General features: G+C 32.7%; 5 protein-coding genes across 13 annotated transcripts; 3 read left to right on the top strand and 2 right to left on the bottom strand.

Annotated features, from left to right (window-relative positions):
• LOC115701348 (protein S-acyltransferase 11) lies at positions 1-3,814 on the top strand. The gene is made up of 4 exons (XM_030629118.2): positions 1-199; positions 698-920; positions 1,631-1,929; positions 3,208-3,814. The coding sequence occupies exons 1-4, from the start codon at positions 182-184 to the stop codon at positions 3,685-3,687; spliced, it is 1,020 nt and encodes a 339-aa protein (XP_030484978.2). The 5' UTR covers positions 1-181; the 3' UTR covers positions 3,688-3,814.
• A 1,775-nt stretch (positions 3,815-5,589) lies between these two features.
• LOC115699725 (probable splicing factor 3A subunit 1) lies at positions 5,590-9,779 on the top strand. Of its 8 annotated transcripts, none has more exons than XR_004008401.2 (6): positions 5,610-5,795; positions 6,136-8,351; positions 8,470-8,766; positions 9,235-9,307; positions 9,440-9,526; positions 9,658-9,779. XR_004008401.2 is itself a non-coding variant. In XM_061102408.1 (4 exons), exons 2-3 carry the CDS (start codon positions 6,168-6,170, stop codon positions 8,737-8,739), a joined length of 2,454 nt encoding a protein of 817 aa, XP_060958391.1. In that variant the 5' UTR covers positions 5,609-5,820; positions 6,136-6,167; the 3' UTR covers positions 8,740-8,766; positions 9,235-9,571. The 8 variants fall into 8 exon arrangements, 5 of the variants coding, with proteins under 5 accessions (XP_030483117.2, XP_060958391.1, XP_030483118.2 ...); XR_004008402.2 differs by having other exon boundaries at positions 9,235-9,355; XR_009684008.1 differs by having other exon boundaries at positions 5,610-5,820.
• Positions 9,780-10,246: 467 nt separating this feature from the next.
• On the bottom strand, positions 10,247-15,418 carry LOC115699726 (large ribosomal RNA subunit accumulation protein YCED homolog 2, chloroplastic). 2 transcript variants are annotated; one of them, XM_030627262.2, is made up of 8 exons: positions 15,265-15,418; positions 15,113-15,156; positions 14,365-14,629; positions 13,167-13,256; positions 12,457-12,546; positions 12,199-12,279; positions 10,702-10,747; positions 10,247-10,506 (listed from the first exon to the last, which is right to left on the bottom strand). In XM_030627262.2, the coding sequence occupies exons 1-8, from the start codon at positions 15,265-15,267 to the stop codon at positions 10,424-10,426; spliced, it is 702 nt and encodes a 233-aa protein (XP_030483122.2). In that variant the 5' UTR covers positions 15,268-15,418; the 3' UTR covers positions 10,247-10,423. The 2 variants fall into 2 exon arrangements, with proteins under 2 accessions (XP_030483122.2, XP_030483120.2); XM_030627260.2 differs by having other exon boundaries at positions 14,365-14,616; positions 15,265-15,417.
• Positions 15,419-15,897: 479 nt separating this feature from the next.
• On the top strand, positions 15,898-17,696 carry LOC115698669 (protein COFACTOR ASSEMBLY OF COMPLEX C SUBUNIT B CCB3, chloroplastic). The gene is made up of 3 exons (XM_030625801.2): positions 15,898-16,013; positions 16,101-16,144; positions 16,996-17,696. Exons 1-3 carry the CDS (start codon positions 15,980-15,982, stop codon positions 17,530-17,532), a joined length of 615 nt encoding a protein of 204 aa, XP_030481661.2. The 5' UTR covers positions 15,898-15,979; the 3' UTR covers positions 17,533-17,696.
• Positions 17,697-18,006: 310 nt separating this feature from the next.
• Positions 18,007-22,173, bottom strand: LOC115700879 (anamorsin homolog). The gene is made up of 8 exons (XM_030628543.2): positions 21,961-22,173; positions 20,586-20,733; positions 19,803-19,966; positions 19,610-19,711; positions 19,084-19,246; positions 18,860-18,996; positions 18,477-18,551; positions 18,007-18,393 (listed from the first exon to the last, which is right to left on the bottom strand). Exons 2-8 carry the CDS (start codon positions 20,719-20,721, stop codon positions 18,355-18,357), a joined length of 816 nt encoding a protein of 271 aa, XP_030484403.2. The 5' UTR covers positions 20,722-20,733; positions 21,961-22,173; the 3' UTR covers positions 18,007-18,354.
• Positions 22,174-23,518: the final 1,345 nt, after the last annotated feature.

Here is a 23,518-nt window from a genome sequence, read left to right as displayed (position 1 = left end):
TAAGTTTGACTTTATTAGAGTTTTGGGTCTTTGTCCTTTCCGGCTTCGAATCAAAAAATTGAAATTGAAACAATCTTGTTCTACAAGCACTACTTGTCCTGCTCTGCTTCCCTCCTCGTCTTCTCAGATATGATCCCCTACTAGCTCCGCTTCAATATACAATTCTACCCATTCATCATTCATGGCGGACTTGGTCCAGGTTCTCTTTCTTTCTGTTTATTTAATCTGATGGGTTCCTTTCTTCGTGTGTAAAAAGATAACCTTTACTTTTAATTTAACACTCTATGCTCTTGTTATCTTTAATTTTAAGCTTTTACTCTATCTGAATGATGATTAATTATCTGAGAGGTTTGGGTAGTATTACTGAGACTTAAATTCATTATGTGTTATAAAATTTCAGAAGGGGACCCAATTTTGTTGGGACAATGGAAACTTAGTCTGTGGCATAGTTCATATTAATCAAAAGGATTGTTATTTGCTTGCTTTAATTTTTTGTCCGCTGAGCTTAAAAATCACTAATTTGGATGGATATTGGGTAATCAATTAGGACAATTTTAGTTTATTGAATTTTTTGGTTGACTCGAAAATAAGTAATTTCAATGAGTGTGGATTTCAGTTATCTTTTTTATGTGCATATGTAGTTGTTTCTTTACTTGTTTTCATGATGCTCATGTTTTGTAAGGGTTAAATAATGTAGGAGCATTGCATAACCCCAATCAATGAAAATTCTGAGGTAATTTGTTGGGGCTGTGGGTTGCGGCTTTTAATTCCGTCTCACTCACCTGTTTTCAAGTGTGGATGGTGTGGAGCTGTAACAAATCAGAATGCACGAAAACGTGACGACGAGTACCTTCTGTTGAGACGATGGCGAGATCGTTGCTTTGTTTGTGTTCTCCTCTTGTTTATGACCTTTATTATATGTAGGTAGTTGTAAATTTATCATCATTATTACATGAAACTTCCCTTTCTCTTCACCCCCCCCACCCCCCCACACACACACACACACACACACACCTCTTTGGTATGTCCAGTGTTGTGTTTGTGTAGTTTTGTCTTGCCACCATTATTATTGTTATTTTTCTTTCACCATTAAGAAACAAACTATTATTGGAAAATAACACTAAAAAGGATAGTATAAAGAATCCCTCCAAAACAAAACTTAAAAGCAGCAATAGAAACATGTGTAGTTTCCATAAATGATCACTGAGCTCCTATGAAACTTTATTGGTGATTACAAAACTTTAATTTTGACTTTACTAGGCTATCAGTGCCTTTAGGAAGGTAAAATTTTCCAGATCGAAAATAGTGTAAAGATGTAATCATTTTGCCTAAAAATATTGCTTAGCGCTTTCCCTTATGTGCTGTAATTTTTGACTTCAATCATTTTCCTGCTATATTTGCACTTAGTTTCATATATGTCTATTGTAGTTGTATCTTTCCTATTGATTAGTTTAAAAGAATTAGCCTCAAAGCTTTCTCACATTCACTCTTCCATGGTGATTGAAATTTATTGTTCTTTGTTGATTCTGATACCATCTTTTTATTTATTTCAAAGCTTTGTACTGAAGGCATTGTCTTCCTTTCCTCTTTGGTTCTCTTATGTCCTCTGATATATGTTCTTGAAATGCAGGTGGTGGGGTGTGGGCAGTATACCCTGTAGTTTTCTCCATCAGCTATTCCAGTGGTATATTCCATTCCATCATTACATTTATCCTGTCTGTAACTACTATTTATACATTATGTTTCGCGGCATTTGGCTGTGCTGGCACACCTCCAATGGTACTATGGGGAAGCTACCCTACTGTTGGGAAAGATCACCTTGAGAATTATACATTCTGTCTCTACTGCTCAAAGCCAAAGTCACCTAGAGCACATCACTGCCGTTCTTGTGGAAAGTGCATACTAGACATGGATCATCACTGTCCATTTGTAAGTATTCGCTCCTTAATTTGGAAACACCTTCTTATCTAGGCAAACGAAAAATCCTAAAATCAACTAGAAAACTAACTCTAGGAATTTAAAACAAACTAATTTTAGTTACTTATATTTAAATACGTATAAATCCTAATTGTGTAATATGTATTCTGCATCATTCACTCTCTCATGTTCGAAAAATTTGACTCTGTTGAGTTGAAAGTTGAAATTTTAAAGAACCATTCATAAGCAGTGGGGCATCTTCAATAGGGTACTTTGGTGTTCGGTGAATAGGTCGCAGAATGCAACTTGAGTTGACACACTTGTTCAACATTATCTAGTGTAAAGAAGAAATATTTGGGAACATAGACACTTCAAAACATCATTATGATTTTATTGAATAAATTATTTTTTCACTTTGATAACTAGTCCAATAGTCACAGGACATGCAATTTTGCCATGAGAGGGTCTATGCAAGGTGCATGACTAGCGGCGACCAAAGGTTCAGATCCACCATTAAGGACAATTTAGTCGACCAACTACAGTTGTGAGCTATTGTAGATGTAACATAGATCAAATTGTTGTCATTCAGTCTAGATCAAATTGTTTTGAACTTTTCGTCATGAAACTCCTTACATTTTTGAAGTTATGTTTTATGTCATAGGACAATCTTAGTTATGTTGGATTGTAATTGTGGCCAAGGTGGTGTTAATTTCGACAGTTTACTTGTGATTGATATCAAGTTGGCCATAATGATATTAGTTCAGGTAACGCATGGTTAAAACAATGTTAACACTCTAATAATGGTATCAATTGGTATTGTCTATTTTGCATTCTGCACCAATACCATAATTTGAAGTTAAAATCTCAGCCCCAAGGTTGGAAAGTGCTAGTAGGCATTTGTTCCAAGGCTTGAATCTCCACAGACTGAAAAACCTTGGGGCTACAGGGAGGTCTCCTGGTCTAACTGCCAGAGTCAAGAATAAAAAAGGGTTAAAAACTTAAAATCTCAGTTCCAACAGGGATAATATAAATCCGTCAGATAGATTAGACCAAGTGCAGTTTACCTTAAGATTTAAAATCCCAGTTGAGATTTACTTTTCCATTTTCTTTTGTACAACCTTCTAGTTTCAGAATTTTTCTAAACGGCGAAAAGTCATAATGTGCTGTATTGCTACTACCTTTGTAATTTCAGTCACTGTTAACTTTGTGAAATTACAAAGTTGAAACTCTTACAAAATTTGTTTTCCAATTGTAAACTCATGTAACTTGTGCTTGATGACCATTATGCAGATAGGGAATTGTGTTGGTGCAGCGAATCACCGATACTTCATTGCCTTCCTCATTTCAGCCGTCATCAGTATGATCTACGTCACTTTCATGTCTACGTATGCAGGTCTTTATGTCTGGCCACCATTATCATACAGAGCCTTCGGACGCATTCATGGCTACAGCAGCAATATGGCTTCTACTGCTCTCAAAGAAGTTATGCTTGCTTTGTTAAGATCTGCAGCGTTGCTCTCTGCTAGAGGGCTCATTCTTGTATATCTTTTTGTTTCGAGTGTTTCAGTGGAGATCGGGTTGAGCATTCTTTTATGGCAACAGCTCTGTTATATTTACGAGGGTAAGACCTACTTGAATAGTTTAAGTTCACATAGAAACAATGATATTGAAGAGAAAGGTTGCCAAAACATTTGGCGTTTCTTCGGTTGCCCTCATTCATTTTCAAGAATCTTACCTAGTTTTCGGAAGAAGATACTCAAGAAGAGGTGAAAGCCATATGTATAATGTATTTAACTCATAATTATGGTATCATTTAACTGTAGCATTTGATTTAGTTCTACTGAACAAATAAATGAGAATGGAAAAGAAAAAAAGATAGAACAATTTTTTGTGTGGAGTTGGAGGTCTTTTTTAGTATTACCCTTGACTTTTTTTCTTTTTGTAGCATTTGCTTTATTTTATTTTATTTTGAAAAAATTATCAAACTTCATTAATGGAAGCATTTGCTTCATTAAATATGAAGAACACAAATAAGAGAAAACATAACATAGTAAATTGAGGTAAACAACATTTCTCAATTTATGGAATTAAAATATCAAAACTAGTCACTCAAGTTATGAAAGAGTCACATTACACTAGCATGGGTATAGTGTTCATTATGGCAAAACAAACTAAAAGAAGAGTGAAGCCACCAAAGATAAGTGTAAGACCACCCCAAGATTTAAATATAATCTTAAAGGGACTTGAAAATAAATATTTTAAATAATTAGAAATAATAATAAAAAACTATTAATAAATTTAATATACAAAAATAATTAATTTTATTATTTTATTGATAAGAGAAACGGAACCTAATAAAAAGAACATAATTATATAGTTTTTATATTTCAGAAGAAATATTTAACAAGAAATATATTTTAAAAGAATGGTTTGGTAATATAAAGAATAAAAGATAAAAATATTAATTATTTTAAAATAATTTGGGATAAAAATTATATGCACTTGATAGTGTTTATTTTTTTTTTATTATTATTATTTTGTGAAGCATTGGGATTATTTTTGCTTAGGAGAACTAACATAGATGTTCCTATGATTATATTTTCAATTTTATAACTTTGGGTCTTCTATGGTGCATCTACATATATAGTGTATTGATGTATCTTGGATATTAGAGTAGTTATTATCTTAATTTTTTTTTATGATAGTATAGATTGCAGTTATTTTATATTTTATAAAATTTTAAGAAATTTAAAATGGAATATAAAAATTAGTGTTCAAATAATCTATTTTACATGTATATAACATAAAAGAAATAAACGTGTTTGTTTGAATATTATTTTTGACACATAAATTATTATAAATATCTTTAAAATTTATAAAATGTCCGAAATAACTATGACCTACATTTGTATATATAAAAAATTAAAATCAAAACAATCTAAACATAAAAAAATACGTCCATTTTGGGAGTACACCATATAATTCCTCATAAACTTTGCATCTAACATTTTACGAAAATATATATAGAAAAAGAATATTTTCATAAAAAGTAAAAAAATAAATTACAAAAAATATGGTAGTGAAAAAATATTTTTACGGTTTATAAGTTTTAATTTGTAAAAAAAAAAAATATACTAATGATGTTTTTGAGTTTTTTTTTTTGTTTCTTGTTATTTGTATGGTGTTTTGATTTTGTTTTCTAATATTTTTACATTGTTTTATTGTTATTTTTATGTTGTTAACACTGTAAAATTATAATTAAAATATAAAAATAATAAAATTGTAAAAATAATTTTTTTTTGCAGAAATGTAAAAAAGTTATTTAACAGTAAAAATGTTAATTTTTTGTGTAAATTTCATAAGAAAAAAAGAGATTATTTCACAAATATATAAAAACAACCAAAACTTTATAAAAATATGGTTGTACAGAATTTTAAATATTTTTACGATTTTATAATTTTATTTACAAAAAATATGGTATTTTTATGTATTTTTATAATGTACTCTTATTATTTTTTTTTTTGAAATATATTCTTGTTAATTTAATATTAATTTTTTATTATCTGAATGTTATTTTTTATTGTTATTTTCTTGTTATTTTGTTTTATCTAATTATTTTTTTAAAAAAAACTTTAGATTTATTTGAAAGTTGGGCTTAAAATGCACCTTTGCCCATTTTTTTAAGTTGGGCCAAACATTCCTTGTTCAAACCTCAAACCCTAAAAATCTAAAAAAATAACTGAAAAAATCTCTTCTGCCCATTTCTCGATCCTTTCCTTCCCATTTTCGCTCTCTAGATTCAAAACTCCGCCGTCGTGTTCTCTCGCCGGCCGATCCCGTCTCCTCCTCTGATCCAGCACCGGCTGCTCCTGCTCCACGTAATATTCAATCTCATCTTCTTCCGTGAGTTTCATTGTAAACACTAGATGTTGCTATAAATAATATTCAATCGCAAACTCTCTTTCTCTCATCGTTACTTTTGTACTCCATGCAATTTTTTCTTCCTCTCTTTTCTTACATTCAGTAAAAGAATGAGAAAAACTATAGTGTGATATAGAGAATTAGTAGTAGTGGAATTGAAGCTTTGTGCGTTTTGTGTAACACTGATATTTTCATTTTTTTTAAATAGTAGTTTAATTTTCATTTTTGATTTGGTTTGAGCTTATAGAACTAATAGGTTTTTGGAAACTGTTTCTAATTTAGTTTATAAATTTGTAGATAAAGGAGATTGTGATTTTTGAAAAGGAAAAATGTTAGGAGGAACGGGGCCAATCTTACCCCTTCCGGCTCCTCCCTCAGATGGAAATCTTGGACCACTTCCACCATCTCAGTTGACTGAAGAGCAGCAGAAGGAGAGAGAGAGGGAGGAGCAAGAGCAGGAGGAGCTGAACAAATCCAACTCGGTTCCTGCTTCAGTTGCAACCCATACAAGAACTATTGGAATCATACACCCTCCTCCAGATATTCGAAACATTGTTGATAAAACATCGCAATTCGTTGCTAAGAATGGACCTGAATTTGAGAAAAGGATTATAGCAAACAATACTGGGAATGCCAAGTTCAATTTTTTGATTCCTTCAGATCCATACCATGCTTATTACCAGCATAGGTTGTCTGAATTCCGAGCACAGAATCAATCGTCGTCACTGCAACCTTCTTCGCAGCCTGCAGACTCTACAGGACCAGAGTCTGCCCCGCCAACTACGGCTGCTGATGGCGATGAAACAGCAGCGCAGAAGCCTGATCCGTCGGCTCAGTTTAGACCTGTTCGTAAGGTTCTTGAGCCACCAGAAGCGGAGCAGTATACTGTTCGACTTCCTGAAGGAATTACTGGGGAGGAATTGGATATTATTAAGCTCACAGCCCAGTTTGTTGCTCGTAATGGGAAATCGTTTTTGACAGGATTGACTAGTAGGGAGATTAATAACCCTCAATTCCATTTTTTAAAGCCTACTCATAGTATGTTCATGTTTTTTACTTCACTAGCAGATGCATATTCAAAAGTTTTGATGCCTCAAAAGGGCTTGACAGAGAAGCTTAAGAAGAGTGTTGTTGATATGACCACTGTGCTGGAACGATGTGTGCATAGGCTAGAGTGGGAACGGTCGCAAGAGCAGGCTAGACAAAAAGCTGAGGATGAAATTGAGCAGGAAAGAATACAAATGGCTATGATAGATTGGCATGACTTTGTTGTTGTTGAGTCAATTGACTTTGCTGATGATGAGGATGAGGATTTACCTCCTCCTATGACCTTGGAGGAGGTCATAAGGAGAAGTAAGGTTACATCTATGGAAGAGGATATTGTTGAGCCCAACAAAGAGGTGGAAATGGAAATGGATGAGGAGGAGATGCAACTTGTTGAGGAGGGCATGAAACTGACTAGACTTGATGAGAATGATGAAGAGAAGAGGAATGAGATGAAGGTGTCTGAGGAACCAGAACCACCAATGAGAATTGTTAAGAATTGGAAGAGGCCTGAGGATAGGATTCCTGCTGAAAGAGACCCAACAAAGTTTGTTGTTTCTCCAATCACTGGTGAATTAATTCCTATTAATGAGATGTCTGAACACATGAGGATTTCTCTCATTGATCCCAAGTTCAAAGAGCAAAAGGAGAGGATGTTTGCTAAGATTAGGGAGACTACTTTGGCTCAGGATGATGAGATATCCAAAAACATTGTTGGGCTTGCACGTACTCGTCCTGATATATTCGGTACCACAGAGGAAGAAGTCTCCAATGCCGTGAAGGCTGAGATTGAAAAGAAAAAAGATGAACAACCAAAGCAGGTCATATGGGATGGTCACACTGGAAGCATTGGACGAACTGCAAACCAAGCTATGTCACAAAATCTTAATGGAGAGGATCAAAATGATGCTGCTAACAATGACTACAGGACCCTACCTGGTCCTGCTGCTCCTCCTCCTAAATTTGGTCAACCTTTACTTCGTCCTCTTCCACCACCACCTGGATTAGCTTTGAATATGCCTCGGATGCCTTCAAACACAATTCAATATCCACCTCAAAATAGTGGACTACCCGTACCTCAACAAAGACCCCCAGGTATGCAAATGATGCAACGGCCACCAATGCCACAAATGCCACAAATGACCATGAATTCTGGACAACAGACCTATATGATGAACCGACCACACTCAATGCCTCCACCAATGTCTTTAGGTGGACCAAATATGTCTATACCACCTCCTCCTGGTTCTCAGTACAACCCCCTATCAGTTCCCCGAGGTTATGCTCCAGTTCCTGGACCGCCACCTTCAATGCCTCATGGAATGCCTCCGCCACCTTTGCCTCACGGAATGCCTCCACCACCACCCGAGGAAGCTCCTCCACCACTTCCAGAAGAACCAGAGCCGAAGAGGCAAAAGCATGACGACTCTTTGCTTGTTCCAGAAGATCAGTTTTTGGCTCAACATCCGGTATTGTTTCTTGTGTTAATACCTTCGACAGCTAAATTTTTCTGGCATCTGATGTCTAATTAAATACATGATTTCTATTTTTTATTTGTTTTCTGACTGAGATTTGTATGTGTGGCAGGGACCTGTTCGCATTTCTATTTCTGTTCCTAATGTCGATGAAGGAAATCTTAAGGGTCAACTTGTGGAGATCACAGTACAGTCTCTATCTGAAACTGTGGGGAGTCTGAAGGAGAAAATCGCGGGGGAGATCCAGCTTCCTGCAAACAAACAGAAACTGAGTGGAAAGCCTGGTTTTCTCAAGGACAATCTGTCCCTTGCCCATTACAATGTTGGAGCAGGCGAAACACTTGCTCTTTCTCTTAGAGAGCGTGGTGGTAGAAAGAGATGATCAGATTCTTTGAACATGCCATTTGAGGTTTTTGCTGGAATTTTCTTGATACCTTGAAAAATATGCTATACATTGATTGTTGAATCCCTTATTGACTTTCTTTGATGGAAGATTAGTATATGTTAGAGATGTACCATGAGGAAGTTTTTTGAATTTTATTCTCATCTTTAACTGATGATAGAGTGCTATCTAATACAGATCAAGCAGGGTGTCTCTTACAGGGCAATGGGAAGTACACACAAGTATCTTCGGTTCTTGACAGAGCTAATTCGTCTACCTTTAGTACTTTCCCTTGTGCAGTTTTCTTGGCCAATTTTTATGTTCCCTATATTTGTATAACGGCTGTGATAATTTTGAAAGCATTCTTCAGTTCTTGGTGTTATGAAAACCTTTAAAGTTTCTATTCATTTACTGTTTATGTTTCTTGTTGACACTTTGTTCCTGTTTACTTATTTAAAGGAACGTTTTGCCAGATTTTTAATTTTATTTTTGTAGGAAAGCTTGCTCATTCTGGACTGGGTGGACTGGTGGGTCACAGTTTGGTTCATTTTGAGCGTCGAAACAGTCGGTGTGTGTGTTTCGGCCAGTGCTTAAATCTTATATCTGAAAAGCCTAAGTTAACCTTCAGCTAGTTTTCTTTTGTTTCTGGTCTCTACTAGAGTTTGGTGTTGCCTGATTATATGTTGTTTTGCAACTACAGAAAGCTACTACTACTCTTGGAATGGTCTCACAGAGAGACCTGTGTTGAAACTTTGGGTTTGTGTCTTTCTCTAATTTTCTCACACAGGTAGGATAGTCCTCTACACACAAAAAAAAAAAATGAAAATAAAAATGTGTTGATCCTTAATACTTATTTGTAACTCCAATGGTAGTCATTTAAATCTTTGCCCTTTTCTTTTTTTCTTTTCTTTTGAACAGTGATGTGGTTGGAGTCTCATGTGGGAAGCCAGCAGGAACTTTTATGTATTTTTTTTGTCAGAACTAACAGAAGTAAATTTTGTTAATTTTTGAAAAATGGATATTTTAAAGAGGATTTTCTATATGACTACTTAATAATTAATTGCGTCTTCTGTTCTAAAATTCATAATAAGAAGTTATTGAAAGTTCTTTCAACTGCAAAATCACCTCTTCATTTTTCATAAACATTATGAGCAATGGTAGTATTTGTTTTGGTTCCAAGGGTCTAGTATTTTCAACCAAAATGGTAATTTTAATCCGATTTAATAGTGAAGGTTTGGAATTGGATCTGAGTGACAATAGAAACACTTGAAATAACACCATTGAGCAGAACCCACCTAAAAACCAGCCAACTTATAGCGAAAGGTGCAAGGTACCTTAGAGCCCGAAATAACAGAACTGAAGCAATGGTTATGCTAAAAGATGTATTATATTGGACACTAAATATTACTTTATTAAATTTGGTATAATAAACACAATTTTTAATTACAATTTGATACATGGTGCCCAACACCATTTAAATTTGAATTAATATTCTATAGAGATTCGATTGAGAGATCATAATATAATTCATAATAATGGAAAATATATATATATATTATCTTACACAATAAAATTTTTAGACCATCTAAGATGTTGTATATATTTATAAGCTATACACAGATGTCTATATATATATATATAATTACATTTTCATATTTTCTAGAAATGCTATTTAGATTATATGTTATGAATAATTTGATGAATTCTTTAGCTCCAAGAGTCTAGACCACCTTCGATCAATAGTACCCGATTTCGAGTCACTATTATCTGCAACACAAGATTAAATTTCATTTATATTATTTATTTTTTGGGGAAAATTTCATTTACATTATTAGCAATGCACTTATTCGGAAGAAAGAAAATAATTGATTTTTACAAACTATTGTAAATGAAGATTTCTTATAAAAATTACTATGCAATAATAAAAATTAAAATAGAGGCAAAGGAAACAGAAGAACTTACTATGCAATGTAAATGAAGATTTCTCACACAATTCTGAACAAGTATCCTGCAAATGTAAATTTATGCAATATTATACTCAAGAGGGTGTTTGTCAAAAATATATATAAAATGACATTTCAGTGCTTTCATTTCATTTCAAGTTAAACAAAATAAAATAAAAACTAATTCATTTCATTTCAATTCTATTTTATGATTAACCAAACAAATCCTAATTACTTTGAACACGTGTTCGCATATAAAGAAATGTTAAAAGACACCTTAAGATGCTGAGAGCCGACCCTAGGTATAAATGGGTTAGACTTGTACCTAAGGCTCGCCTAGCCTAGAGGTCTAAAAAATTCCCTTTAAAATATACACATTTTTTATAACTCACTAAAGTTTAAAGCTAACATACAAAAAAAAAGTAACGCTGCTATTAGTAATATTCATTATTAAATCTCACATATTTTGATTAGATAAATAATTAAAAATCGCTAAATTCTTTATAACAGGACACATTATAGCAATGATATTTCACACAAGATTATCTAAGAAAATAACATTAATAAAATAAATATTGTTTTGTTTGTTTGATTTTTTGGATACTAATTAGTTATATAGTTATTGAAGTTGTAAGAAATTATAATTAAGAAAGGGAAATTTGATTTTATATGCTTACAAAATTAAAAAATTTTATTATTAAACCAAAAATTTAAACCCTTAAAAAACTATGCCTTTTTTTTCAAAATCTCAAAAATACCCTTCTCACAATTCTCTCTCTCTGCATCATCTCTCTCTCTCTCTCTCTATCTCACATCCCAACCGCCCACCCTCACCACCACCTCCGACCTCCATCCTCCGACCTCCAGGACCCTCCTTGCGACCTCAGGCCACCCGCACCAATACCCAGGCCACGGCCCACTCTCTCGGACCGCCCAAAAGTCGCACCCTGAAATCTCTTCCTCTCTCTGAAATCGCAGAAAAAAAAAATTGCCCCCAGGTCCGATGGTTGGACCATGGGGTCCGACCAATCGGACCCATGGTCCGACCATCGGACCCGGAGCAATTTTTTTTTTTTTTGCGTTTTCAGAGAGAAAAATTGCTCCCAAGTCCGATGGTCGGACCCCATGGTCCGACCATCGGACCTGGGGGCAATTTTTTTTTTTTCTGCGATTTCAGAGATAGGAAGAGATTTCGGGGTGTGACTTTTGGGCGGTCCGAGAGAGTGGGGCTGGGTCGGGGTGTTGGTGCGGGTGGTCGGAGGTCGGAGGATGGAGGTCGGAGGTGGTGGTGAGGGTGGGCGGTTGGGATGTGAGAGAGAGAGAGAGAGAGAGAGAGAGAGAGAGAGAGAGAGAGAGAGAGAGAGAGAGAGAATTGTGAGGAGGGTATTTTTGGGGTTTTGAAAAAAAAAAAAACATAGTTTTTTAAGGGTTTAGATTTTTGGTTTAATAATAAAATTTTTTAATTTTGTAAGCATATAAAATCAAATTTCCCTTAAGAAAGAGATAATAAACATACTTTTGTAGAGGTGGTAATCCGTATGGTGTCTTGTATGAAGGCATCAAGCTCTGCTTCACATCCAGGTTTCACATAAATTACCTGTTCACAGTTAAGTCGACCCACCAATATTTTCTATGTTAATTACTCTACTATACACTATCTCTATTTCAATTCATTCATTAAATTAAAATAAAAGATTTGTCTTTTTGCTTTAAATGATTAGTAACTGTCTGATCAATTCAATGATCTGATTCGATCCCATAAAAAAAAACTTACAGATGGATCATCTCCTCCAAGTTCTGGTAAAGAAAGTTCACGATTATCTCGTCTTGATAATAGAACCCATAAATTAAATTCTGTATCAATCTGTATTACACACAAATCGAATATATTAAAATTATGGTGTTTGGGATTATTGTAGCATATATAAAATATGTCAACAAATATTTTTTTTTCTCAACATTCTATAGCAAATGTTATTTTTTATAAACTTTGAGTGTACACTTGTTAAACTTATAAATTTGATAAAAATACACTAAATTTTCACTAGATGCAAATTTCAAATATAAGTTTAAATTTGAGTAATTTGCGACGTAAATATTTAGTTTAATTCTCAGTTGCAGATAAATACTTAAGTTTATTTTTTGACGGTAAAAATACATAAGTTATATTTTTGAAACTTCCATAAGTATCTGACTATTAAGTGTCAAGTCATTATCCACGTGTCATTTTCTTATTAGTATATTAAAATTAATTTTTAAATAAAAAGTAAAAAATTAATGACATAGACCCATCAGAAACTGACATGTGGTCATTGACTTGACATTTAACAACTAGATATTTATAGAAATTTTAAAAATATAACTTAAATATTATTACTGTCAAAAATTAAACTTAAGTATTTATCTGTAATTAAGAATTAAATTTAAAGAGTTATGCCGCAAATTACTCTTTAAATTAAACTGTATTGTATATTATATAGATACCTGTCTGCAGTAGGGAGAACTGCAGCTGCTACATTTTCTGGGGAATGATGTGATGATTCTTCCATCAACAGAGAACCCAAAGCTAGCATGCTATTTTTCATTATAACCAAAAATACATTATTAATAAAATACTAATAATAAATTGAGGATCTTCTTGTTCACTATATTAATATACTCAATGCACCTCTTTCTCATTATTAAACATCATATCTTATTAACTATGCAACAAGATTCTAATGATAAGGCTCTATCTAAGAACAACAATTTTTCTTTTTTCTTTTGAGAAATGAAATTCATTCATGGTTAAAAGAGGGACAATGTACTACAAGTAAAGCAGAAACAAAGTCGCACAAATTTCACAAAAAAATAACTCAAATGTCAGCCAATCACACTGAGAAGTAAAGGATCAATAAGCTCATAGCTCACGTAGGAGCATCTAAAGAGACGAACCCCATAAAAAAAGGCTTAAAGCCAACGTTACTAAGAACAAAAGGTCCACAACACCGAAAATACTAAATAAACTAAAAAATACAATCAAGCAAATAATGCTCATTCTAAGAAGAACATCTTTAGAATGAATGTAGTTAAAAAGAATCATGTCAAGTGGACAATATTAACATGAAATTAATGGCTTCCTATTCTTTTTAATTTTTTTTTTTAAGTTTCTCTAACTTCATGAAAAAGTAAGTGTAAGGTTGCAACAAAACTGATGAATCAACATCGGCTGTAATCTCTAGTCTTCTAAGCCAATGATGCAAATCGAACCCTCTTTATAGCTTTATTTGGTGTAACTACTTGGGTCAGATAAAAAGAAACTAAAGAATCTATCTCGGCAAATAGACAATAAAAAATTAATCAGCCATAAAATTCTTGACAATAAAAAATGGTGTTCTAACTTAAACATTTCTTATGTAAAACACACATAATGAACTACCTTATATCCATCTATGTAATAAACTCTTAAATTAGACACAACAATGAGATTTAATTCCCTCTTTTGTAGACATGCAAAGAAATTCAGCAAAATCCAATTGCAGATGGGAATTCTATACTGGTGACAAGGAAAAGCAGAGGAAACAAACTTACTAAAACTAAGAAATTCAGCATGTTTTTTATGGTAACATTATGTTATGTTTAAAGGTTATTTAAGTGAGCATATATGCATGTTACATGAGCTTATAAAAGAAAATGAAGTAACCTTTTCAACTTTGAGTTTGACAGAAACTAGAGCATCTTTATGATGACGAGGACGACGATGATGATCATTGTCATCTTCTGTCTCAACCAAGTCTGTCAACCTTAGATCTTGGAGAGACACAAGAAATTCAGAATCCCATTTCCCTTGCCATCTCCCATCTCCTGTGGATATCGTTATGAGACGCCGCGGTGGAATTGGAATTGGAATTGGAGCCATGCCATGATTACTACTTCTGCTCTTTCTTTTACTAATCTGTTGTTGCAGCCTCAAGCATCAAATACCAAAATATATGATGAGCAAATACATCATAACTGAACTAAAATTAAGAAAAAAAATCACTACTATAATGAAATTTAGCATTAAGTTAAAGATGTAACATAACATACAATGTTGTCAAAAAATCAAAAAGAGGAGAAATGAAAGTAAAAAGATCATATGGCCGAGCTGGGCTAAGGCAGACTAGGCCCGCGCCTAGAGTCCACCCAACTTACGGGCCAATTTATTTTTTTATTTTTTAAATATATATATTTTTTAGTAATTTTTAAAAATATTACATGATTTATAAATATAGATTTTAATAATTTTTATTTTCCTAAAATTCATTTAATTTCAAGGCTGGCTTTGGATCATAATGATGAGAATACTTGTGTGTTGAGCCTTTGATGAAATGTATCATATAACTGAATAGAGAAAATTGCTCTAATGAAATCAAGAAAAGGGCAAAAGAGAAATGATAATAGACACTCACAATGACATTGAGATTTCTTTGTTTGAATATCCTTGGTTCAAATCCTACATGACAAACAAAAGCAATTAACAAAAATAGAAACTAAATTTATTTATTTATTTATATTAAAAGAAAGAAAGAAAAAAAAAAGATGGTATAATAAGATTGAGTACCATTGATATGAAGACGATTAAATTTGAGAAAGCTAGAACGGATGGCCATTGTTGCAGTTGTTTGAGGAAGTGGGAGAAGAACGTTATCCACTTCTTTCTTTCTCAGATATTCCTGTGTGTGGTTATAACCGGCAACCGGTTCAACTATATTTTTAACTCAAAAAAAGGTGCAGACATAAACTAAACACAAATTTTGACTAAAGATTACTCAGTTAGAATAATCTCTTTTTTATTACTTTTTAGAACTTAAAATAAAAAAAAAAATTATAAAACACCTCATAAAAATATTAAAGATTATTATTCCCTAACTAACAAACATGAAAATAATAAGTAAATATTTTATTAATTAAATGTAAGTATTATATTTTTGAAGAATTATATCATAAAATATTTTTTTAATTTTTTTTTTTAAATTTACGGTTTAGGCTGTTTTAGTAATTTTTACGTAGATTGCTATAATTGCGATTTAAGTTGCTTTTTTAGTTTTTGTAAAAAATTTTATGTGAAATTCAGTAAAAATGTAAAATAAATTATTTTAAAGTGTAAAAATAATGTGAATTTTTTTATTAAAGACATCATTATAATAATAATAACAATAATAATATATAAATAAATAAATAAAAAAAGATAAAAAGACAAACTATTTATAGTCTTCTCTCTCTTCTGGTTTATTCTGTGTGGTGAGTCTGAACTTGGCTTGGCTGCCCTTCTAGCCATGGCAGCAACATCTTCTTATCTTCATCTCAAAGGTTAGTACAAATTCACTCACAGAATTCATCCTTTCCATTTTTCTTATCTTATTTGTCCTCTGTTTTTCTTTCTTTTTTCCCTACTAGGATGGCCACTTTCGATAGCAAAGCCAGGAACTTCAAATGTCACTGTAAGGATTATTGGAACTGGGTTGTTCTGTAATGCTCAAAATTATTCTATTTATGATTTATAGGAATTTATTTGTATATTTCTCTCCAAAAAAAAAGAATCTATTCGTATATTTAAATATTAATCTTCGTCTCCTTAATTGGTTTTTAATGCCTGAATTGGTATGAGTAACCAAAACAAAAAGGAGGTTGTAGATAACTTTCTTACTACAATTTTTTTAAGTAAATTCCTTTGGAATTAGATAGATTTAGCAATGAAATTTCTTCTAATTTTCTTTTGGATGAACTGCAATGCTATTAAATTATGGAATTGGATAACAAGTATATGGAAGCTAGATCACTAATTTTCTACCTTAGCATATAGATTTTTCCTTTTTAGATCACCATTATTGATAATGGCATTTTAAGTAGTATGTTTACAAAGAAGCTCTTTTCTTAACATTGTCAAGTGCAATAACTTCGAGTTTCCTGTTTGGATTTTCAAACTTTTGACTCGAATTGATTGTTTCTAGGAACCAAAAATGGTGAAGGAAAGCATTCAATTACAATTTGATTGGGGTTCCATCTCAAAACCAATTGGTGATGAGTGGAGTAGCTCATGTTCTTATATATGGCTCACTACTTTTTACATTTAATCTATGTCGGACAATGTTCTCCAATAAGTACTATAAATGAAGACTCTAAACTTTAAGATTTCAATTTAGTGAATGCAAATTCTTGTATTACTCTTATGAATTTTTGTAGCTATCTTGTATAGCTATTTGATTCTTTATGGCAATATATGTTTAATATTTGATTCTAATGTTTTGTTTTTGCAAACAAGTTAAGGCTTCTTCCACTATGGTTGTGACAGGAAAGGTACATGTTCCCAACTAAAGGTACTAAGCTGAGTCGAAAAGTTGCAGGGCGTACGTTATGTTTCATCAAATTTGGAACCTCTACTAACGTCGAGCTCACAAAACTCGATATGAATCCTTTGCTGAAGTTACATGACATACATTCAGTTGCAGAAGATTTCAAGATTGGGATCTCAGAACCATCACATGGTATCTCAAATCTTGTTGGGAAAATGGTAATGTTAGGGGACTTGGACGCTGCTACAGCAAAGTTGGCTATTGGCATTTTAGGACCCTTTTTATCAGCATTTTCTTTCTTGTTTATAGTGAGAATAGTCATGTCATGGTATCCAAAAGTTCCAGTGGGGAAGTTCCCATATGTGCTAGCTTATGCTCCTACAGAGCCGATTCTTGTCGTAACTCGAAAACTGATTCCACCCCTTGGTGGAGTGGATGTTACCCCTGTGGTCTGGTTTGGAGTAATTAGTTTTCTTAATGAAATTCTAGTAGGTCCACAAGGGCTTCTTGTCCTTCTGTCTCAACAAGTTAGCTAGTGATACTTTTTACAAGATGCAGGGAGCAAAGAAAATTGTCTTTGGAGGTCATTTTGTATATAATTTGATCTCATATGAGTGAGATAAGAAAATTTTTATTGTAGAGAATTGAACTTTTGTTGTTCCATATTGTTATACATAATGTATTATTATATCTGAACCTATATAAAGTTTATGTTTGGTTTGGTTTGATATGCATAATGAGGTTGGATTGGATCAAAACCCAAAGGCTTTTCTGCATGAATTGGAAAAATAAATACTACTTTGAATATTGAAACTTGGATGAAAATTGAACATTGTGTGCCCCATAATAAACTTACTGGTTTTTTTTGGATATATGCTATGTCCCAATTCCAATGAATAAAAGAGATATTTATATTTGCAAACTATGGTCAATTGACTTGATGAAACCAAGTTGAACAAATCACAATCTGAAACCCTTTTCAACAGAGAACATATAAAGAAAGATCCAAGTTACCAGCCAACAAACAAATAATATTTTTAGCATAAACTTTTCTCAATCCCTCAAATGCTTGAGATATTTTTAGAATAATATTTCATGTCTTGTCTGTGTGTGAATGCATCACACTGAAACTTGTACATGAACAAGAACAGCTACTGAACTGGAGTATTTAACATTTTGGACTATGAATTGGAACAAACTAAACAACTTTGTTCTTTCGAGACAGTGAACAATGAAAATGTAGAAAATTATCATGCAAAAAGAATGCAGGAATAATAAGCTATATAGCCGTTATAGAGTGAGTATTTGAAAACTCCGTCTCTATGACAAAAAACGTATTCTCCGCATGGCTACCACGTCTATATATCTGCTGCAAGAAAGTTCCCAGACAATGCTACCTACACGAAGAGATAAATACCGATTACAGATATAATTTTACAAGAGTTTCGGTAAAAAATAGAGATTTTGATTTCACAAGTACCTTCTCGCCCAGTTTGAATGGAGGAAGACCCTTGTATGGACATGTACTGCACCGAAAAGCATCTCCCAGTCCACACTGCAAATAGTACCAACTTTGTTTTAGAGAAAATCAGAATAATAAATGCAACATAAGCATTAAGAAAAGTGTTGATAGAAAAATAGGCCACAATCATGGGAAAAGATTAGCCTTAGGTTCTACTATGCTAAAAAACAAGGAGCACAAACCAAACACACTGCTACTATATCTAGTTAACTCTCTTTTGCTAGAGAAATGTAGTCAATTTGGTTGTCCCAAGGTGATATTGAAACAATAGCTTAGTCACTTTAATAATAACCATATTGGGTAAAAGAAAACATCATTGAAATCGTCAAAATATGCATTACACTGCCACAGGCTGATTGAGGATTGTTTAGTAGCTCATCAGTCAATCCTAACTTCTCCACTTTCTCCTCGGCTTCTGCTCTCCCACATGTGCAATTTTTACAAGCTTTCTTTGTAGCTCCAACTTCACAATCCCCAACTGCATGAGCCAAAGGGTACAGTTAAATAAGAGTACCCTCAATAAGAATAATTCGCAAGATATTAAATTTTGGACTATCATATGTACCCGGTGGAAGTTGAGGTTTCTTCAAATCCTCTTCAGTTAATAGGCTATCCTCATCAATCAAATCTGAATCATCATCGTCAATCTGAACTACTAGTGAGCTTTTTGGAGCCTTCTTAATGGCAAAGGATGAACCAATGTTCCAAGAAGGCTTCTTAGCCTTAACCTATCATCAACGAAAGAAATGAAATCAAGTTTTGGTCAGCAATAGGCAATGCAAAAAGAGTGAAGTTTTCAATCAAGGTAATTAATGGCCAGCACACAAATTTCAATGCTGCTCAAATTCACAATGTCTCATCATTCTTTCCTCTGTCCATAACCAATAATTACCCAAAATTGCTTCGTCAGATCAATTTTAATTTGGATCAATCTTTGAAAAGCAAGAAACTCAAGAATATATTTTGGTAGGTTCCACGGAATCCAACTACAATTGTGATTAACCCTCAACCTACCCCTCCTGGTTGACAATCGATAATGGTTGAAAAGCTGAGAAATTGAAAGTTCTCTGTTTATAACACTGAAAACTCACCAGAAATGACGGCACATCAGATGCCAAAATTGATTTTGGTGGAAGTGAATTTGCTTCAGAGAAACCAGACAATAGTAGGTTGCGCTCAATAGCAAAAGTTACCTACAAGAGGGAAGGAAAAAAAATGGCATGTTAGTCTGCTAAGCAAAATCAGAATCAGTCCAGCGAGTCATAAGATGCACATATTAATTACTATATCTGCATCCTCGATAGCTGACTCAGAATGGCAAATAAGGATTGTTCCACCAGGCTTCAACACTCTTAAAATTTCTTTAAACAGTTGGTCAGTGGGAGATTCAGGCGATCTACAAAAAGATAGAACGATGTCGATGGAAGAAGATTCTACTGGCAACTGACCTGCAGTCAGTGAAGACCCAAATTAAAAAAAAAAAAAAAAAAAAAAAAAAAGATCTTATATATATACAAGCTTGGACTCAAAAACCATCCCAAAATCCCTTTTACATGTGGTCAGAGAAGGGCATAAAACTAAATAAATAAAAGATGAGAAAAAACCAAAAGGAAGGGCATAAGGATAACTTGAGAAACCAGAAACTCATAAGACAATATGTAAAAAATAATTAACCATTCACATAATATCCAATCTGATACATTGGGAACAGTTTTAGTAATTAAATTTAAAATGGTAATGGAAACTATTGCCTTTAATAGTAAAACACTGGACGGAAAAGTAAGATACAATCTCATTTGTAGACTTATCTTTGTTGGCAACAGTTTCTCTGTGTGCAGAAAATAAAAACTAAAGAGTGGAAAAAGAAATGATACAAAGCATGAGAATAAAATGTCCTCTAAATTTTGAAATAAAAACAAAAAGATTAGATCATCAAAGCTACCCCGATACACAATTGCAATATGAAATTAGCACTTCATCTTAAATTTGAATTATAACACGATATATATATCAAGAAAACAGAATCAGAAACCAGTATCATAAAATTAGAAAGGTGAAGAAAATTACTTAGCAAAGACACTTGAGTAATAATTAAAGGATCCCGCGTTTCAACCCCTACATCCCCAAGCTCCATTATTGCATTAGAAACAGCACTGACAGATACGATTGCATCATTTGTAAGTGCCAGAACGCTGCCCGTCATTGTATTAGTAACCTAAAAGAACAAAATGAAAAGAATTTTGAGGCTTCGGGGTTCATTCATTACATTGCAATGGAAAAAATATGTATATAATAATTATGTCCATTCAAAAAGAGGGATTGTAAAAGTTATTATCAACATTACAAGAAATCTGAAAGAAAACCTCATTATAAACATTGAGACTAAAATGTAGCAGACCAAGAAGAAAAATATAGTGAAGAGGAGGAACCTAAAGAAAAGAGTAGCCATAAAAATCAAAACAAATGCTAGATGATCTAATTTCTTCTATCAATACACATTTATTCAGGTAGTGAGCATCCTTCTCAAAGCCAAAGCTTGAATTTCAATATAGTTCAAGCTAGCATAATGTAATTTCGGAATTTTCTAAATTCTACCTTCAAGTTTCTTTAATTATTGTGAGGCATTGTAACTCTTAATGCTACTCATACTGACTGTCTTAATCTCAATGTTTCCTCATTCAATTATACTTGTATACAGCTAAATATCCAGACAAGCAGCTAATAAAGATAGCAAAGCCATCACTTTTCAAATGCCCCATTTCAAAACAATTTTTCAAACTAGGTCACTCCAAAATATATTGAACAAACCAGCATCTAATGCAAAATGACAAGGCAGAATTCAAGAACTAGAACTTTTAAAAAAACAACAAGATCTGTAAGAAAGTGCAAAGCTGCAAAAACATGAGACTATTACTTATTTTATAAAAATTCTCCTGAACTCATTTCATTGAGCATCAGCCCAAATAACAAAAAAATCATAGATTAAAAACCCCAAAAGCACAAATAAACAAAAAGAAAACGAGGAATGACTCGAATGAGCATTTCCATTGTTCAACACTGGTCTGTTATGAAGTTCTTCAAAATCTTAAAAATGAAAACAAAATGTGAACCCTAAACGAACTTGAAGAAAACCCAATTAGCACCACAAGACAATAAAACCAATTCCGATCGTCACAACTTCAATTCACACGTAACAAATAAGACATTCCAGTCATATATGTAGAGACAACACTTGATCATAATACATAAACAGGAAAAAAAAACACCCTAAACCTAAAAACAACAAGTAGTAATGGAATTGATCCAGAAAGGTCTCCTATGATAAATATGAAATGATCAAAACCCAAAAAACAACAAAAACCACAACAATCCCTAACCGAAAACACCATCAAACATACATATACTTTATACATATATATATAGAGAGAGAGAGAAGCTGAACCTGGAAAACAGTAGAAGAGAACTCGGCAATGGGTGAAGCAAGGAAGAGAGAGAAAAGCTGTGAGGCGGTGAGGAAGGTCGAGTTGAGCGTGAATTTGAAGTTGAAGAAGATGAAATGAAGAGAAATACTATAAGTCACAATCGTCTGCGACGCCCGACACCGTAATAGAAGCTATTGATTCCGTTTTTTATTAGCGGTCTCACTCAATTATACTATCTAAGATGTATGTGTGATCCGAACCAATTAGTAGACTTTAACAAATAACTCTAAGAACATAAACAATACTCTTGAGATTGAACTTAACCATATCAGGATTACGATCTTTTAATCTAAAATCAACCAGTGATATTGACTTAGAAAGATACAACGATAAGATTATAATATTTTTACCCAGATCAATATCAGTCCCAGTCCAATATATACTTCATACATCCGATACTAGCATACTTTTCCAATGTCTTGGAAAGAACATAACACTTATCCAAGGTGTAAGTAAGCTTTATCGCTGACTATCACACTAGTATAAGGGTCGGTTGGCACGGTATGCTTGTGGGAAAAAGCATTGTAAAACTCTTTGTGAGAAAAAAACGGTATAGCAAACCGTAGAAAAAGGTGAAATTTGAGTGTTTGGTAAATTATAAATTTTAAAGTATTTTGAGTTGTTAAGATCTATTATAATGATAATAATAATGTTATAATTTAGTTTATTATATAAAAACTTATTTTATATAATATTTTATTTTTTTAAAATATTTTAATTTTTTTTTCAAATATAAATTTGTATGAATTTGATAAAAAAATAATTTATAGTATTTGTTTATTATGTTAATTCAAATGTAAAAAAAAAAAAAAATTAGAAACTCAAGTATATAAGAAAAATTCTAAGTTGATGTTGCTTGTTAATATTAAAATAAAATATAATTTATTTTTTTTAATAAAATAAGAGATTTAATAATTATTTATTTTATTATAATTAGTTTATTTTATTTTTTTTTTAATTTTTTTAATATGTAATAAATAAGTAAATATGATTTTAGTACAAAAAAAAATTATTATAGTCTTTTAATAAAAACAACTTTTTCTAAAAGTTGGATTGGAGCAGCTTTAGCTTTTAGCTGTAGCTTCTCTAAAAATTCTTCAAAAAACTGTGTTTGACTGTTTGCCAAACACATTTTTTTCACAGCTTTTTTCAAAAAGCAGCTTTTAGCTTTTTCAAAAGTTGTACCAAACGGATCCTAAATCTAGTGCATTGATGAATGATGGGACATAAACTTTTGAAGCACATAATCACAATTACCTTCCACTGTGTTGACACTACTATAATTGTGAATAACTATATGTCCTGGATTTAACAAAAATTTTATATTAAACCTTAAACATGAATAATACATGTTGACATAAATAATCTTCTATTAATAACAAATAAGATTATATTGAAATGGGGTTTATTTAGGGCATAAAATCCAAACAAATCTCCCATGACTCCTTTTCCTTTATCCCTATTTGGATCAGAAGTACCAGGGTCTTGAGGATTCGTTATTTTGGTGGTATTATTCTC

This window comes from Cannabis sativa, chromosome 8 (genome assembly GCF_029168945.1).
Source record: "Cannabis sativa cultivar Pink pepper isolate KNU-18-1 chromosome 8, ASM2916894v1, whole genome shotgun sequence".
Lineage (NCBI taxonomy): Eukaryota > Viridiplantae > Streptophyta > Magnoliopsida > Rosales > Cannabaceae > Cannabis > Cannabis sativa.
Note: the sequence above shows the minus strand (reverse complement) of the source record. Positions and strands in the feature narration are given on the sequence as shown.